The sequence below is a fragment of the Phalangium opilio genome, unplaced genomic scaffold (assembly GCF_054372755.1).
Source record: "Phalangium opilio isolate 3A_F unplaced genomic scaffold, DU_Popi_V2 ptg000662l_1, whole genome shotgun sequence".
In the NCBI taxonomy this organism is placed as follows: domain Eukaryota; kingdom Metazoa; phylum Arthropoda; class Arachnida; order Opiliones; family Phalangiidae; genus Phalangium; species Phalangium opilio.
Window position 1 is genome coordinate 2059730 of NW_028324246.1, and position 19280 is coordinate 2079009.

General features: G+C 39.0%; 2 protein-coding genes across 4 annotated transcripts; one reads left to right on the top strand and one right to left on the bottom strand.

Annotated features, from left to right (window-relative positions):
* Nucleotides 1–61: 61 nt before the first annotated feature.
* On the bottom strand, nt 62–2716 carry LOC149588348 (GPALPP motifs-containing protein 1). Of its 2 annotated transcripts, XM_089862848.1 has the most exons (6): nt 2572–2716; nt 1693–2506; nt 1458–1637; nt 1294–1389; nt 1160–1219; nt 62–507 (listed from the first exon to the last, which is right to left on the bottom strand). In XM_089862848.1, exons 1-6 carry the CDS (start codon nt 2610–2612, stop codon nt 346–348), a joined length of 1353 nt encoding a protein of 450 aa, XP_089718974.1. In that variant the 5' UTR covers nt 2613–2716; the 3' UTR covers nt 62–345. The 2 variants fall into 2 exon arrangements, with proteins under 2 accessions (XP_089718974.1, XP_089718973.1); XM_089862847.1 differs by having other exon boundaries at nt 1693–2715.
* Nucleotides 2717–11051: 8335 nt separating this feature from the next.
* Nucleotides 11052–19203, top strand: Rab6 (RAS oncogene family member Rab6). 2 transcript variants are annotated; one of them, XM_089862853.1, is made up of 7 exons: nt 11052–11509; nt 12646–12704; nt 12771–12930; nt 13005–13116; nt 13188–13281; nt 14410–14473; nt 14849–16696. In XM_089862853.1, the coding sequence occupies exons 1-7, from the start codon at nt 11440–11442 to the stop codon at nt 14914–14916; spliced, it is 627 nt and encodes a 208-aa protein (XP_089718979.1). In that variant the 5' UTR covers nt 11052–11439; the 3' UTR covers nt 14917–16696. The 2 variants fall into 2 exon arrangements, with proteins under 2 accessions (XP_089718979.1, XP_089718978.1); XM_089862852.1 differs by lacking the exon at nt 14849–16696 and adding an exon at nt 16964–19203 and having other exon boundaries at nt 11055–11509.
* The last annotated feature ends 77 nt before the right edge of the window (nt 19204–19280 follow it).

Here is a 19280-nt window from a genome sequence, read left to right on the forward strand (position 1 = left end):
ATTATTTCCCCCCCAAAACCAAAAAAAAATCTTAAATAAAATAGACTTAATGTTTTTAACGAATTTTTCAAAAAATAGACAATTTATTTCAACTTTGGTTTTACATTCTTTCTGTTATGAAAATTTTAATTTTTTATTTTTTTTTCAGTACTTAATTGAAGTTAATTAATCTAATTTCGATTAATATTATTAATTACAAGTTCCGGTGATATCCAAAATTAAAAAAGAAAAAAATCATTTAATTTGTATACAAGTTTTTTTTTTTTTTAAACTCCGTTAAATATGTTGTTTTCTTTAATTTCATTTTAAATACAGTTGAATTAATTTTATTTTAATCTTTCTTATTTATAAGAAATGATTTGAGCCGTGAGAAAATTTGCTATTGAAGACTTTGGATCTGGCAATGATGTTATTCGCTCCATCTTTATCCAATTTTTGGATATTCAAATCTTTATCTCGGTCAAATTCTCGCCTTTTCTCTTTTTTACCCTTTTCTTTATCTTCTTTCTGCAAAAATTTTAATCATCTAACGTCAAAGGGTCTGTAAAGCAGTCAGTCCGCCAGACGGATGGTTGGATTTTTTATTTGAAATATTCGTTCGTTATTGACGTCACAATCCCCCCTCCCCCCAACCCGCGGAGCAAGCGAAGGTCTTTCCTTCTAGCAAACGCAGCGGGGGGGGGGGGTCTCTAACTCACGGGGAAAACGCTAAAGCTAAAGCGGGGCGGTTCACAACCAATCACAAGAGAGATCTGACATCAATTATTGAAAGGGGGGGGAATCTGGTGACAAGCCCGCGGAGTGTTGTTCTTGGTAGTACAAATGTACTTTTTTAGTACATTTTAAAATCTTCAGTACGAAAAGTACATTTTGATGCTTGAAAGTACATTTTCAAATTCCATTTTTTAACATTAGCGTCTATGGGACGAAAATTAAGCCGCAAGATGGCGCCAAAAGCCTTTCGTGTAGGGGGAAGGAAATTTTAATACCCCCAAAGGGAGAAAAGTAGTTTTCAATAAGCCTCCCATTGGGGTAGTACGTTTTACTATTGGGGAAAGTACGTTCCCAAAAATCTAAGGAACAACACTGCCGCGGACCCTTTCCCTTTACAGTCCCTTTAACCCCAGCTTTAACTAATTAATTAATAATTCTCTTTTACCAATTTTTTCTTTAAATTTTTTTGATGAATGTCTAATAACGATTCTTTCCTTTTAGTTTGCTGTTAAAACAATATATTAATATTATTAATTATGAATTTTTTAAAGATGAACTTGATGGAATCGTGGAACTAACGTTAAATTCATCAATTTTAGATTTAATATTCAAATTTCTTGAATGAGTCGCGACTTCTTCCAATGTTGGTTTCCAATCTTCCTCCGGCTGTTCTTCCTAAATTGTATTAAAATTAATTGAAATTAAGTCAAGGCCCGGAAACTGCGATTAAAGGACAGCATTACGAGTTGCTTCTCTTTTTTCTCTCGATCATTTGGTGTTTCAGTCCATCCTGATCTGTCCAATTCACTGGCGGAAGGTCCAGTTTTCTTGCTAAATGTTCTTGCACCCAATCCAATTTTTTTCCCCAAAATATCGGGTAACTGTAGCATCCAATCCTCTCGTTTCGGCGCCGATTCCTCTTCCTAAATAAAGTTATTTACCACAAACTCTTTAAGTAATTAATAACAATTAATCTACTTTATGTAGAAGTTTGTCTTTCATTTTTTTAGCCCTAGCTTCGACTGTCTTCGATACGCTATCGTCATTCTTTTCTAAACTGTGATACTCCGTTAAAGACGGGCCAATATATTCCTCTTCAGATGATTCCCCGTCATCTTGGGGGTCTTGGGTAACACACGGAAGAGTAAAACCAGGCGGGAGAGCTGGCCCAATTACTTTTTTACTCTTCTTTGGTGCTTTGAAATTAGGCGGTAATGGTGGACCATAAAGGTTTGGTTCCACTTGAGTAATTGGTTCCTTAGTTTTAAAGCCAGGGGGCAATGTGGGACCGATATAAACTGGTTCACTTGGAACACTATCTTTATTTGATGATTCTTTATCAACAGATTCACTTTTTTTAAGTCTTTTTGTACTTGGTAAGTCACTATCAGACTCTGAATCAGTGTCTTGGGTATTGCTAAAGCCTGGTGGTAACGCGGGTCCAACTGGACACTCACCAGGTCCAGGACTAAAGGTGCTGGTGGTGGTTGTCCGACGTTTCTTTGGACTAGATACATTATTATCCTCATCCGAATCAGATTCCTGGGTCAGAGTTTTTGAAATTAACCCTGGTGGTAACGCTGGTCCAATGATGGCCACTTGAGGAACGTGACATTCTTCTTGGATGTCCTCCTCATTGGAAACGTGGGGTCCAAAACCAGGTGGTAAAGATGGTCCAATTACATTAGATTTTCCTGACATTATGCTTAATTGGGTCATTCCTATTTTAGAGGCCGTTTTCCATAGTGGTAAATTTTTTAGTAGGATGGTAGTAAAAATAGTAGTATTCCCCCTACATGGAAAAGCAAAACCTATGATGGAGAAAATAGTATGAATTGCTACATTGTGCCGACTAACCATAAATTGCCGCCTTTTCCAAAACATTGCTGACTAACCATAAATTGCCGCCTTTTCCAAAATATTGCTGACTAACCATAAATTGCCGCCTTTTCCAAAATATTGCTGACTAACAATAAATTGCCGCCTTTTCCAAATTATTTCTGACTAACCAAAATATTGCTATACTACTGTCTTTTTCCGTGTAAAGAGGCGCATACTTCGTGAATAAACAGGAAAAATGAAATGGGGTAATGCACTTTAACAAGGCGTTTTAAGTGTTCTAATTGCGAGGCCAGTACAGAATGTACATGCAAAACGAAATGTTGGAATAATACATTGGCCTTTTAACTAGGGGTCCTAAGAGACCTAATTGCGAGGCCAGTACAGATATGCCCTTAGGTTCAAACGAGATTAGACCAGGGTAGGTTAGGTTTGGTTTAGGCGAGGCGGGTGAAATTTCAAGTCGGGCCTCTCAAGTAGGCGTTTGTAGTGGCCTACTTGAGAGGCCAGTAGAGAATAAACACGCAAAATTAAACTAGGGACAATACATGGGTCTCTTATCTATGTTTTTATCGTCGGCTACTTTGCCGTTCGTGAATAAATATTAAAAACGAAATGGAAGTATCACATTGGCCTTCAAACTAGGTGTCCTAAGTGGCCTAATTGCGAGGCCAGTACAGATATGTCCTAACGTTCAAGCTAGGTTAGGTTAGGTTAGGTTAGGTTAGGTTAGGTTAGGCTAGGCTAGGCTAGGCTAGGTTAGGTTAGGTTAGGTTAGGTTAGGTTAGGTTAGGTTAGGTTAGGTTAGGTTAGGTTAGGTCAGGTCAGGTTAGGTTAGGTTAGGTTAGGTTAGGTCAGGTTTGGTTAGGTGTCGGGCCGCTCATCTTGGCGTCAGTAGTGGCCTACTTGAGAGGCCAGTAGAGAATAATCAAGCAAAATGGAACCATGGACTATTACACTGGCCTCTCAACTAGGCGTCAGTAGTGGCCTACTTGAGAGGCCACTAGATAATAAACAAGCAGAATGGAACCATAGACTATTACACTGGCCTCTCAACTAGGCGTCAGTAGTGGCCTACTTGAGAGGCCAGTAGAGAATAAACAAGCAGAATGGAACCATAGACTATTACACTGGCCTCTCAACTAGGCGTCAGTAGTGGCCTACTTGAGAGGCCAGTAGAGAATAAACAAGCAGAATGGAACCATAGACTATTACACTGGCCTCTCAACTAGGCGTCAGTAGTGGCCTGCTTGAGAGGCCAGTAGAGAATAAACAAGCAGAATGGAACCATAGACTATTACACTGGCCTCTCAACTAGGCGTCAGTAGTGGCCTACTTGAGAGGCCAGTAGAGAATAAACAAGCAGAATGGAACCATAGACTATTACACTGGCCTCTCAACTAGGCGTCAGTAGTGGCCTGCTTGAGAGGCCAGTAGAGAATAAACAAGCAAAATGGAACCATGGACTATTACACTGGCCGCTCAACTAGGCGTCAGTAGTGGCCTACTTGAGAGGCCAATAGAGAATAAACAAGCAGAATGGAACCATAGACTATTACACTGGCCTCTCAACTAGGCGTCAGTAGTGTCCTACTTGAGAGGCCAGTAGAGAATAAACAAGCAGAATGGAACCATAGACTATTACACTGGCCTCTCAACTAGGCGTCAGTAGTGTCCTACTTGAGAGGCCAGTAGAGAATAAACAAGCAGAATGGAACCATAGACTATTACACTGGCCTCTCAACTAGGCGTCAGTAGTGGCCTACTTGAGAGGCCAGTAGAGAATAAACAAGCAGAATGGAACCATAGACTATTACACTGGCCTCTCAACTAGGCGTCAGTAGTTGCCTACTTGAGAGGCCAGTAGAGAATAAACAAGCAGAATGGAACCATAGACTATTACACTGGCCTCTCAACTAGGCGTCAGTAGTGGCCTGCTTGAGAGGCCAGTAGAGAATAAACAAGCAAAATGGAACCATGGACTATTACACTGGCCGCTCAACTAGGCGTCAGTAGTGGCCTACTTGAGAGGCCAATAGAGAATAAACAAGCAGAATGGAACCATAGACTATTACACTGGCCTCTCAACTAGGCGTCAGTAGTGGCCTACTTGAGAGGCCAGTAGAGAATAAACAAGCAGAATGGAACCATAGACTATTACACTGGCCTCTCAACTAGGCGTCAGTAGTGGCCTGCTTGAGAGGCCAGTAGAGAATAAACAAGCAGAATGGAACCATAGACTATTACACTGGCCTCTCAACTAGGCGTCAGTAGTGGCCTACTTGAGAGGCCAGTAGAGAATAAACAAGCAGAATGGAACCATAGACTATTACACTGGCCTCTCAACTAGGCGTCAGTAGTGGCCTACTTGAGAGGCCAGTAGAGAATAAACAAGCAGAATGGAACCATAGACTATTACACTGGCCTCTCAACTAGGCGTCAGTAGTGGCCTGCTTGAGAGGCCAGTAGAGAATAAACAAGCAAAATGGAACCATGGACTATTACACTGGCCGCTCAACTAGGCGTCAGTAGTGGCCTACTTGAGAGGCCAATAGAGAATAAACAAGCAGAATGGAACCATAGACTATTACACTGGCCTCTCAACTAGGCGTCAGTAGTGGCCTACTTGAGAGGCCAGTAGAGAATAAACAAGCAGAATGGAACCATGGACTAATTATTACACTGGCCGCTCAACTAGGCGTCAGTAGTGGCCTACTTGAGAGGCCAGTAGAGAATAAACAAGCAGAATGGAACCATGGACTATTACACTGGCCGCTCAACTAGGCGTCAGTAGTGGCCTACTTGAGAGGCCAGTAGTGTAACGATAAGATATACCAGATGTCGCTAGTGATACCCCTCAGCAATATATATATGTAGGCTACTCTCTAGCGAGACGCAGAGAGAACCGGGACAGTGACGAAATAAAACGTAGTTATTCATGTTTACATCCGTAGTAGTAATTTCTAAACAACGTTAACTAATAGTACGTTAAACTAATGATAACGACACAGTAACACAGTTTAGTAAACAAGAAAACATTACATGGTGCCAGAATTTTGACATCACGTTTTTTTTTCGAGGAGAACGAGAGTAGTAAGCCTCGGTCAAGGTGCGTAATAGCAAAACCAAACTAAAACTAAAAAACAACATGGCGGAACACGTGAAGTCACCCCCGGAACTTCGTTTGCGGTCTGGAAATGCACAACACGCATGGAAAGTTTTTCTGCAACGTTTTGAACTGTACGAAATGGCAACAGAACCAGCAGCAGCAAGATCAGATAAGCAAAAACTTTCCCTATTTTTAACTATCGCGGGTCAGGAAGCTATCGATGTGTATAACACTTTCACATTCGCTGCACCAACGGATAGAACTTATGACAATGTTGTCGCGCTGTTTAAAGATTATTGCACGCCAAAAGGCAATGAAGCCCATGATCGCTACGTCTTTCGATGTCGTTTACAAATGGAACACGAGTCGATAGAACAATATGTCGTTGCATTACGGCTATTAGCACAGTCATGCAATTATCAAGCACAAGAGGACTCAATCATACGAGATCAAATTCTTGCGGGCATAAGAGATGTCAGGGTGCGTAAACAGTTATTGGCAGAGACCGATTTAACGTATAAGAAAGCCATGGCGATATGCCAAGCAGCGGAAACACTTCAGAAGCAAATGAAATCCTTCGAGGAACAAGAATCATCATCGGCAGACAACCAGCAAATTGATTTTGTTCACAAAACTACGGCAAAGAAACAAGGGAAACGAAGCCAATTTGACACTAGGAAGGCCCCTAATCAAGGGAAAAATACCACAGCGTGTCCCCCTGCCAAACCACAGGGTAAGGGCTTCATAAAGAATTGCTTTCGTTGTTTGGGAAGTCACGAGCGACGCAAGTGTCCTGCGTATAACCAGGAATGCCTACTTTGCCACGGGAGGAATCATTTTGCTAAAGCCTGCAAAAGCAACAGTAAAGGAAAGATACATGACGTAAGGGACGATGAAGAAAACGACTTTATTATCGGTACGGCAGTCGAAGAACAAGAGACCGTTACCAAGATTTCAAGGTCACGCGACTGGATGGAGGAAATGTCACTGCAAAATCTCCCGGTCACATTCAAAATCGATACGGGTGCGCAAACGAACTTACTGCCAGTCAACCTGTTCAATCAACTGAAACCAAAGCCAGAGCTAGTTGCACGGAAGGCAAATTTAACTGCGTATGGAGGATCCCAAATCAACTCATTAGGATCGTTTGAGGCAAATGTCAAGTACAAAGACTTTACCATCAAAACGAGTTTTGTCTTAGTCGACGCACACTTAGTACCACTCTTAGGGCTAAGAACTTCGGAAGAGTTGGGTTTGGTGAATCGAGTCAGTACTGCAGCGGTTACGTTAGAAGACGAACAGGAAGATTTCAGAAAGACAATACTAGAGGAATTCCCTAAGGTCTTTTCAGGAATTGGTTGTTTAGCCACGTCATGCAACATAAAACTCGAAGCCAACGCTGTACCAGTAGTGGTACCACCACGAAGAGTACCGTTTGCTCTGAAGGAAGGCCTTAAACAGGAGCTACAGCGTTTGGAAAACCTGGGCATTATCAGGAAAGTAGATGAACCTACTAGTTGGGTTAGTCCCCTAGTCATAGTTGAAAAGACAGACAAAACAACAGACAATGGTCAGGCAAGGCGGCAAGACCCTCAACTTAGACTGTGTCTTGACCCACAAGTACTGAATCAAAACATCAGGCGAGAACATTATCAAATCCCGACAAAGGAGGAAATTCAAGCCGAATTGGCAGGTGCTGGCTATTTTTCAAAGCTCGATGCGGCATCGGGATTTTACCAAATTCCGTTGGACGACGACAGCCAGTTGTTAACAACATTTAACACGCCTTACGGTCGATACTGTTTCCGACGATTACCATTTGGAATATCGTCCGCACCGGAAATATTTTACAAAGTATTTAGTCAAATTTTTGATAGTGTCAAGAGAGCTCGCCCAATCCATGACGATGTTTTGGTCTGGGGTTTAACATTGGAGGATCATGACAAGCAGTTACGTGCAGCGCTCAAGCGGCTGGAACAAGCAAATGCAACCTTAAATCCGGCTAAATGCGTTTTCCGTGCTACGGAATTACGATATATGGGGGAGATTATCTCAAAGGAAGGAATGAGGCCAGACCCCAGCAAAGTAGCGGCTGTGATGCACATGCCGACACCACAAACAAAGGCTGAAGTTCAAAGAGCTTTAGGTCTCGTCAACTTCGTGGGAAAGTATATCCCAAACCTCTCATCAAACACAAGGTATCTACGCACGCTGCTCAAGGACGACACTGATCCACAGAAGCTGCCTCAGCACGACAAGGAATGGCAGTATATCAAGGATACACTAACAAGTAGTCCCGTTTTGACCTTCTACGACCCAAGTCTCCCTACGAAACTGTCTACGGATGCATCGAACAGTGGCTTGGGATCTGTACTACTGCAGCAAAACAAGGAGGGACATTGGAAACCGGTTGCATACGCTTCTCGAGCCCTCACAGATGCCGAGACGCGTTATGCGCAGATTGAGAAAGAGTGCCTTGGTCTTGTTTATGCCTGTCAAAAATTTCACACATACGTGTACGGCAAAACCTTTGTTTTAGAAACAGATCATAAACCACTGATAACAATGGGTAAACGAGTTTTGGCGGAAGTCCCACCTCGACTACAAAGACTGTTTCTCAAGTTAGCCAGGTACCAATATACCATGGTGTACAAGCCGGGAAAGGACTTGGTAGTGGCCGACGCATTATCTAGAGCCAGTTTACCTATCACTAAGGAGGACCATGAGCTATGCGAGGAAACAAATGAAGAGTTGCAAGTACATATCAACTCAATCGTGCGATCACTGCCAGTCAGCGAGAATATGCTTCAGGAAATACAAGAAGCAACTCGACTTGATCCAGTTTTGCATAGGGTCAAGGAACAAATTCGAAACGGATGGGTAGATACGGACAGACTAACGTCAACGTACGCTCCAATGAGATCCGAACTAACAGAAGCCAATGGCATAGTGCTGAAAGGTACAAGAATTGTCATACCCAAATCGCTACGAGGGCGTATTCTGGAACTCATACATGATGGACACATGGGGATCGAAAAATGCAGACGTCGCGCACGACAGGCGCTGTATTGGCCAAATTTAAACAGGGATATTGAAAATGCTTGCAAGAGTTGCCCCACCTGCAACAAGTTTCAATATACACAGACGCAAGAGCCGTTACTAATGCGCCCCACCCCAGCCAATCCATGGGAACGGGTGGGAACAGATATATTCCATTGTAACAATAAGGATTATCTTGTGGTCATCGATGCCTACTCCAACTACTTGGAGGTAGAAGACCTTAAATCCCTGAGCGCTCCTGCTGTGATCAAGACCATGAAGAAGATTTTTGGAAGACACGGCATTCCATTGGAGGTATTGTCCGACAACGTTCCCTACGGGTCTTCAGAGTTCGCAGAGTTTTCAAGAACGTATGGTTTCAGACATACCACGTCGAGTCCGAAGTACCCCCAGTCCAACGGCTTGGCCGAAAAGGGTGTGCAGATCGCGAAGCGATTGTTACAAAAGTCCCTGGATTCCGGTCAAGACTACGACCTGGCTCTGTTAAGTTTTCGAACAACCCCCCAGGAACATGGACACTCGCCTGCCGAGTTGTTGATGGGTCGATCGTTGCGAACGCGGCTACCTGAGTACAAACCTCACGCTACAGGAATCGCGATAAGGAAACAGACTCAAGCCATAAAAGGCAAAGAACACTCTAAGCTGAAGAAAGGGATGGCGGTTCGCATTCGCAATCAGCAAGGCGTTTGGAATAGGGCTGCGGTGGTAGTCAAGGAAACCGCGCCAAGGTCCTATATCGTCGAAATGGAAGACGGTACTACGCTTCGTCGAAACAGAAGGAGGCGTTTGGAATAGGGCTGCGGTGGTAGTCAAGGAAACCGCGCCAAGGTCCTATATCGTCGAAATGGAAGACGGTACTACGCTTCGTCGAAACAGAAGGCAGCTACGACACGTTATCGAGCAACCATCTCCAAAACGGGTTAGCCAAACACCACTGAGACCACAGATGATAGCAACCCCGAAGTCGCCAGTCAGAGTTGCACCTACACCAGTTCAAACAACTCCTACAAGATCTCAAGAAGTTCCTATACGTTATCAAGAAACTCCGACACCGGTAGTTCCGGATGCTACACCCCAAGCTAACGTAACGGTACAATCATCGCCACTGGAAGACGCACAAGTCGGAAGAACGAACGGCGACACTTCACGGACACATGACACCCTAACGCCAGGGTCAAAGAGTATTAGGCGGTCTACCAGACAAGTCAGACCACCGAAAAGACTGAACCTTTAACTTTCAATTCAATTTAACTGTCTATCCACTGGAGTAACAATATAGTACAAAAGTATTAAAACTAAAGATAAATAATTTAACGTGTTCTAAACCAAAACGTGTTCTAAACCAAAATTTAATAATATAGCAAAGGTTGTGTAACTTAAATCTAAACTGGCATTTGATAAATGTAAAAAAAAAAAAAAAAAATAATCCTAGGTTAAATGATTATCTGAGGGGAAAGATGTAACGATAAGATATACCAGATGTCGCTAGTGATACCCCTCAGCAATATATATATGTAGGCTACTCTCTAGCGAGACGCAGAGAGAACCGGGACAGTGACGAAATAAAACGTAGTTATTCATGTTTACATCCGTAGTAGTAATTTCTAAACAACGTTAACTAATAGTACGTTAAACTAATGATAACGACACAGTAACACAGTTTAGTAAACAAGAAAACATTACAAGTAGAGAATAAACAAGCAGAATGGAACCATGGACTATTACACTGGCCTCTCAACTAGGCGTCAGTTGTGGCCTACTTGAGAGGCCAGTAGAGAATAGTCAAGCAAAATGGAACCATGGACTATTACACTGGCCGCTCAACTAGGCGTCAGTAGTGGCCTACTTGAGAGGCCAGTAGAGATGGGGTTTACTGATTTCCGTGTAGAGACAGACGAGACTAGGAGTGACCTCACAATAGGGCGACTATAGACACCTGGTTGAGAGGCCAAGATGTGGGGAAGTTCCCTTTGGTGACATATGTTTCGTTATTTTGAGCGCATTAATAGTACAAAATGAATTTCTTTTGGGAAATTTCGATGAGAACATTAGGTTAAATAATCAAAAACTGTTAAAACAGTAAAATCATACGAAAACGTTGCTTCTGAAATATGCCTAATGAGTATTCAAATAGAGCTGTTCATAGTATTTTCTCCGTCATCGGTCTAGCTTTTTGATCTAGGAAAAATACTACTATTTTTACTACTATCCTACTGAAAAAAAATCCCACTATCGAAGGCGGCCTCGTAAATAGGAAAGATCCCAGATAATTATATTTTTAGTATGTTTAAATTTGCGCGTTTAACAATTAGCCGTCTTTGAGCACTAAAGGTTGTAAACCATATCACGATTCCCAACCTCAACTCCCCTAATATAACTCCATGGTGAGCTTGCTGATACCATGGAGTAGTATTATTGGAGAACCTGCTGATATGTCAACATTTCAATTTTCGCTACGGTAAAATTACTCCATGGAAAATGCGATAGGAAAAACAATGTCAATTAACAGCCAATGAGAGAGCTTCAATGACGTAATACCCTACATGCTGGCCGTGCCGCCGTCATTCCGTAGTCCGGCGCCGAAAGAGCGAGCGGTTTTAAGTTATTTTCACCCGTCGAGTTGTCAAAATTTTTAACCGTGAAAGATTGCGGATTTCGACGAAAATCAGTCGCTGGATTCTTCAAGTCCGAGTATTTATTTAATTACGCAGCAAAGGATGTCTTCGTCCGGTGATTTCGGCAATCCGTTAAGGAAATTTAAGTTAGTTTTCTTAGGAGAGCAGAGCGGTAAGTCAACTTTGCTTTATATATAGCCAAGGCTTAAAGGCGAAATTCCGCCGAAAACCCGAAAGAAGCCTCGGCTTCCGGGAAGGAAGGGTCAGGGAATTCTTAAGGGGAAAGAGGGGATGAAAAATATCGTCCGAAGCCAACCACTCCCAAGAAATTTAACGGGCCTTGGTCGTAAAATGTCAATTATTTCAATTATATTTCGCTCGGGTGTAATCGCGAGGGTTATCTAGTCTTTGAAATATATTCGGTACTTGGAGAACACTTAAGACATGTTGAAGTACTTGACCTCATTTTGACCTGTGGGTTGCGGTGGGAGTCAATGCACCCTTTTAGAGGGTGCCATTAATAATTTTCTGGTTCCTAAAGAAAAACCACGCGTAGTTTATCATTAGTCACATTCACTTTATGACCTATTTCGTCCTTACTTTAATCTTGAAAAGTTGGAATACCTCTTTCAATAATTTTATCAGTCCCTAAAATCAAATATTTCAAAACGCCATTCTGGCATATAAGTAATGACAGTTCATTTTATATTCGCTTATACATCTAAAAGTATTTCCAAATATTGATTACGTAATGTTCTGCATAATTTATAACGTACACTCTATAATATTAAAAAGTAAAAGGGTCAATATCATAGTTAGTATCTTCAGAAGTATATAATACTTCTCTTCGAGAGAAGTGTACCACAAAGTTGTGTAAGTGTAACGTCATTCTTCCCAACATCATTTTACATTTGGAGCAAGGTTACTAAACCGAATCACATACGCGATAAATAGTTCCCTCATCATTTCTCTATTAGCGCTTAATTATTTGGCAAAACGCGTTTGCGGATTTTTGTCCATCCCCCAAGACGAGGTTTGTGGTTGATTGCTGGGGATTTAGTACCAAACAGTTATAGAATTGACCTTACGGTGCGATGACCATTAGAAGTTTGATGAGCGTGTAAGCAAACAAAAAGGGTGAGCCTAGCTGGGAAGAATGACTTTACATAACTAAAGTATTAAGAGGATACAGAGTGTCACCCTTCTTCTATTATCCCCTTCTGGTAACTTATATTCTAGTTATAATGATAGATTTACGATTTTTTTTTTTTTTTGTGAGGTTAAAGTTGATTGAAACAATTTTTACAGTTGGTAAAACTTCTCTAATCACGAGATTTATGTACGATAGCTTTGACAATACTTATCAAGTAAGAGACCTATAGACCATCCCTGGGGTATTAATGAACGAGTTAATTAAAAATTGAACAAATTAGGCGACTATAGGAATTGATTTCCTCTCAAAAACAATGTACCTCGAGGATCGAACGGTTAGATTGCAATTATGGGATACAGCGGGTCAAGAAAGGTTTCGCAGTCTTATCCCTAGTTATATCAGGGACTCTACCGTCGCTGTTGTTGTCTATGATATCACGAGTGAGTTTTTATTAGATCCCGCCCCTAACCCCCTGGGGAGAAACGCTCCTGACAATAGCCTCCCTTGATCTTAGATGCCAATTCATTTCATCAAACGTCAAAATGGATTGACGATGTCAGAACAGAGAGGGGAAATGATGTTATAATCATGTTGGTTGGAAATAAAACTGATCTGGCTGATAAAAGGTTAGATTTAATCGGAACCCCCCCCCTCGCCGCGATTAGGAAAATATTTAATTAAAATTAATTATAATTAGACAAGTTTCTGCGGAAGAAGGGGAAAGGAAAGCTAAAGAATTAAACGTCATGTTTATTGAGACTAGCGCTAAGTCTGGATACAATGTTAAGCAGGTAAATTGTAAATTAAACCTGTGGTTTCAGAAATACCAAAAGAAATTTTCACCCTATGTTGTCATCCCCTTAGAGCCCCCTTTACAAATAACAAGTAGTTTTATAGTTAGAATCTACCAAACCACTAAAATCCGTTTGAATTTCACCTTTATTCTTGTACAGATTATAGCCTCTTAGCACCTTGGTAATTTTAGACGTTATCAAAAGTACATAGATATAAAAACAAAAAGTACACTTTGTTGAAACTTGCTCGCGCCGTGTGATATGAGACGCCTCCTTTATCCCAGAGTATTGTCGACCCCCCCCCTCCCCACTGCGTCTAATTACGTTTCGGACCGTGGCACAGGGAACAAGCCATGAATAGAGCTATCTCAGTTGTGACGTCTATGCCTAGGTAAAAAGTCACGGGCTTAGCTTTGGCAGTGGGTGGCCATGTTTGGGACCACTTGCCTTCTTGGGCAAATAGCATGGGTGACGTATTACTAAGGCTTCTGAGATAGCTCTATAAGTAGCAGATGCTAGATCTAGTACCAAAAATTAACGTTTGGATCGCCAGCATCACGAACTAATTTCTAAATTTTCTATAAACCAATGACGTCAAGAATCTCTTCCTTGATTGGTTAGTTATTGTAGTCGGTTGAGCGGAGGGTAGTTCGCTTCTCAGTTTACTTGCCGTCTACAGTCAAAGGCAGGGAATTGTTATTGAAGTGTACTTTTGGTTTTTATATCTATACACTTTTGCCATTACCCCTTTACAAGTAGTTCTATAGTTAGAATCTACCGAAACCACTTAAACGAGTTTGAATTTCATCTTTATTCTCGTACAGATTATAGTCTCTTAGCGCCTTGGTAATTTTAGGGAGCTAACAATTCTGACCCTGAAACGTCACACCCTTCTATCACTTACTGGAGATTCATCCCCCCTAACGGTTGGAAACGGTATTGTACGCGCTAAAAATGCCAACCACAGTGGGGACTGCGTGACGTCAGACTATATCTTCCCCCTAGCCAGCTGTTAGCTCCCTTTATGTAATTTCAATTTGGTATTCTGCAAACTACAGGCACGAAAATCAAACACTCCCTTTGTTAGAAACAAGCACTTGACCTGTGAACCTAAAATCTTTGTAGCTTTTCCGACGGGTGGCGGCTGCGTTACCCGGAATGGAAAGTACGGAAAGAGCTAAAGAAGACAGTATCCTTTCAAATTTTTCATACACTATATACATTTATGGGTTAGGCCTACTAGCAAAAATAGGCCAATTTTAAAAAACGCCTAGCTTCAAATTCAACCAATTAAAAATAAGCATGAATTGTCTGCGAATTTTTTTTTTTATTATTTTTAAACCAACTTTTCAAGCATGAGATGATTTAATTTCAATTAATTTATTTTATATTAAATTTATGGGCAACAATATATATATATATTTTTTTTTTAATATTTTTCCCGTTAGTTTTTGTTATCCCTTTCCTTGACTTTTTTGCCTTTTTCTTGCGCGTGCTACTTTTTGTGTCCGTTCCACTCTCTCTATCTCTCTCTTCGCAAAAACTACTATTATTCCATCTTCAGTCGTGGATGTGGATCTCAAAGATGTTCCCAGCGAACCACCCAAACCAGAAGGCGGTTGTTCGTGCTAACCGTTTTTGTCTATTATACCAATACCAACACCAAACCCGAACTTACGTTATAAACACCTTATATTTTATACATACACGCATTTATAAGTGTGTTTTTTGCCTCCCCCTCCCTTTTTTGCTCCCCCCGTTTCAAAATTTACTTCTAGAATAATAAAAAAACGATAAATTGTTTTTATTATTTTGATTAAAAAAATTATAGTGAATTATTTTTTTTTTAGGTTTTATTTTTTTTTCGTGGGGGGAACATTCGGAAATAAATAAATTGATAAAATTTATCAGTTTTATTAACATTAATTACCGGTCTTAATTTTTTTCTAATTAATTAATTTAATTATTGGTGTAAATTTTTTTTGTCTTTGTCTTTGAGGTTGTGTATTGTTTAGATTCGTTAAAAACTTTTGAAATATCTTCTTCGGATTTAGTGGAATTATAATTTAGTCACAAAATTATTAATTTAATTAAATGGGAGTTAAATTAAATTGTAAAACTCAACTGGTTTATGTATATTTACCGGAATCTCTATATAGGTTGGTTTTGAAGAAGATTAAATAACAAGGAATAAAAAGTATTTATTTTAAATTTTTACCCCCCCCCCCCCGATTAATTTAAATTTAATAATACGTCCTTAAAAATATAATATAAAGCCATAAAAATAGCTCAAATAATAGCTTAATTAAACACTAGAAACGTGAATGTGCTTTTTAAATGAATTTAATTAATTTTTTAGATTCGTCAGGAAATGCTTGGGTAAAGTAGTTCGTTCGTTCATTCGTTCGTAGCATTTTTATATATATAAAAGAATTAAGAGGAATAATACCATGAATCTTGAATGAAAAGAAAAAGTGTTTTAGATATTCATTATGAGAAAAGACCGCAGCCACTTTTTGCTATGACGTCATTTTTAAGTAAACTTTATCTCGGTAATCTCACTTTGAAAATATTTAAGAGTAATTTGAAAAATAACAAACGTATACCCTCCATTAACGATAAAAAAACTACGTTAAAATAACTTTCCGCCCATTTTTTGAAATGTATATCGCTTTCGTACAAAAAACATTCATTCATTGCTTCGGCGTTTCAGCAATTTTTTTTTTTAAATTTAAAATGCGCGTGTTGTTTCAAGAAATTAATAACTTTCTTGTTTTTGGGTTAATTGTAATTAACTAATTGGGTTTTAAGGTGATAGATTGATTAACTACTTTATAATATAGACTTTGAGCGGTTTGTTAAGCTGTAAGGCGAGACCAAGCTGCTTAAAGTATAGAAAATTATAATTTGAAATTTTAGAAAATAATTTTTTTTTTTTTTTTTTTTCGGTGCAAAAAATTATCTTAAACAAAAGTTTTAATTATTGATTTAATTAATTAAGGGTTAAGATAATTATTAATTAATTAATAGAGCTATATACTTAAGTAACTTTTATATAAATAAATATATAAATAATTGTTGTATCATAAGTGCGTTATTATAAGTTATAAGCAGACTTGTAATAATTAACTTATTATAAAAATAATTATAAAATAAATAAAAATGCTTCATTAACTATAAGAGAGGGGACCATTACATTTTTTCAACGCTAAAAACAAAAAAAAAAGATAATTTTCGCGCCTGCTGCCATCATTTTTCTAAAATGATATTGTTAAATTTAATTAAAAGGCATTTAAACTAATAAGATTGTTTTAAAACATTGCGTGTGCCATGTACAGATATTAAACAAAAACACAAAAAAACCTGAAATATTACATAAAAAAAAACATTAAATGAAAAATGTGTATTTCTATTTTTTCGTCTTATTTATAATCCAAAATTTTTTACGTGCATTTTTTTTTTATTTTGTATTTTTTTAATTAATGTTTTTGCTTTGTATTTTTTTATCTCCCCGTAAATGTCGCATGCTGTGCTTTAATTATATTAAATTAATTGGGTCTTCTTTTTTTTTAATTATAGGCATATATTACACGTTAATTTTATTAATTTTTAATAATTATTGTTTGATATCTGATTTTTTTTAATTGCCCTTAACTCTGAAAATCGCCACCGTTTTTAGCCATTCCTTTGAAGCCTCAAGAACCGCCGAAAGAAATGAAGGACGAAGATGGAAGTTGTATGTGCTAAGAGGCTCAAATCGTTGCCGTTTTTTTGTTGCCGCTACCGCTGCTACAAGATATCATCAACAATGGATGTTTATATAAAATTAAGGGTTGGAATTTGATCAAAAAGGGGATTCCAATTTGCTTTGAGAAACGTCTTCTTAGGTTTCCCGTTTTTAAAATAAAACCCGGGGGAATTTTGTTTTTGGCCTACATGTTTTTTCCAATTTTTTTTTTTTTTTTACTATTTATTCTATAGTAATAACAAGAAGTGATATCTAGTTTACTAGGGAGAAGATATATTTTCGCGCCACATTTGTAGCTTTATCTCCAGTCCAAACGTATAGTAGGTCCGGAGTTAATCCCCGCTTCTAAATTACAACCAGCTTCTCATTGGTTCTTGAAAACCACGTCAGCGCGACGTGAATGACGAAAATTACGTATTTTCCGACTGAGGAGAGGCGAAATAGCCCGGCGGCCTCCTTTTACGTCCCCCCTTGTATTTTGAAAGGGGGACTGGGACCAAAGAGGAGAGAAAAGAGGGAGAGAGAATCAGTTTGGGCAGCCGTGCTCCATGCGTGGTGAAAACGGGGGTAAATCTACGGTACATCACGGCGCCTGTGCGCTGCTTTCTCGTGCACAGTTGACGTAGGGGATGACAGAGATAAGGCGAAGAGGTCAATCCCCCCATGCGCAAAGGATGTGCGTCCTACCGAAAATTGTTTTACTACCCCCCTATTTTCCCATTTTTCAGCGGATTTTATAAAGCGCGTTTCTATCTCCCCCTCTCTCTCTCTCTCCTCTTTGCTGGGACTATGGCGCGCGAACACTTTGGCATCTTATACCTTCTCCCTAATAAACTAGATATCACTTCTTGGTAATAAATAAAATGGCTAGGACAGCTTTAACTCTAAAGTATTTAAATTTTATATTTAAATACTTTGAATTCTACCTTTTCTAAAGTTAAGTTGAATTGATAATAAATACCCTGTAGGATTAATTAATTTAATTAATTTCAAATGTGCTAATGACGGTTTATGAAGAAAACAAACAAATAATAACGCGCGGGTTATTGATTGTGATATCATACATTTTTTGGGGGGAACAAAATTAGGTTTTTTGCACAAAATGAAAGAATTGCGAACGAGTAAATTTTCTAGCGTGTATGTGGCTTTTTGGCGAATTCAATTGGGTCCTTGTGGAGCGTTCCGCCAGCCAGGACATAATTGAATTTTATATTTAGGCTTTAATTAGCCCAAATTAATTAATTAAAATGATAATTTGGGATGTATCGTTAAAACGTTTATCATATCATATAAACAAATAATTTCAATGGTTCTTCATCAGGTGCTATGATATAATTTAATTATAGTCTTTCAGTCGCTGTAAACCACAAATTTTTAGGGCAGACTAAAGGCGCTCAAAGACTAGAGTAGATTAGAATTGCCTTGAAACTCGTCTACTAACAATTAATTTTTCATTTCAATCATTTAATTATTTATTCTTTTAAGTTATAACAGAAGTAGGATAAGGGGCTAGAAGTATTGTGGTAATCAAATTCTTCACTTGGCGAAAGTGAATATTCTTGATAACACACCAACAGTAGGCCCTCTGGTAGCGGTTTCTGAATTTTCCCTCTAAAAACGTGAGACGCTCGTGGCGGTAGGCCGAACTAGATTCAAGCACCCGTGTCCGTGTTTCGCGGCTTTAGGTTGAGGGGAGGGGGTAGGAAATTTTTTTGGAACTCGGCCAATTTTTTTCTCTTTAGTGTAGGCGCGATGGAAGCGGCATAAAATCCTCAAATTTCATCACTAGTGCCAGGATCTATTACCAATGCTAGAGCTCTTTACTTCTAGTCCCTTATCCTACTTCTGGTTATAATAATTAATTTTCACGTCTTCATTAGTATTAATTAATTTATTAACGACGCATCCCAAATATAATTTTTTTTTTAAAAATAGACTTTTTCACAACGTAATTAATTAATTAAGCAAACTTGGATGTTTTTTGCAAGCAAAAAATTATTGTTATAAAAAAAAAAACATACAATCTTATAAACACAAAAAACAATAATTCCCTCCTAAATTGTCGTTGGCTTTGTAAGAAACAAAAATAAACCACGTAGAATTAAAACAAATCGCAGAAATATTTATTAGAATCCCTAAATGAATGTTAGTGTTTTCAGAAAAACCAAAAATATAAAAAATTATATAATAATATTCCTGCAAAAACAAAAAAATGTTTTTTGAGAATTTTGAATACATAAATAATTAC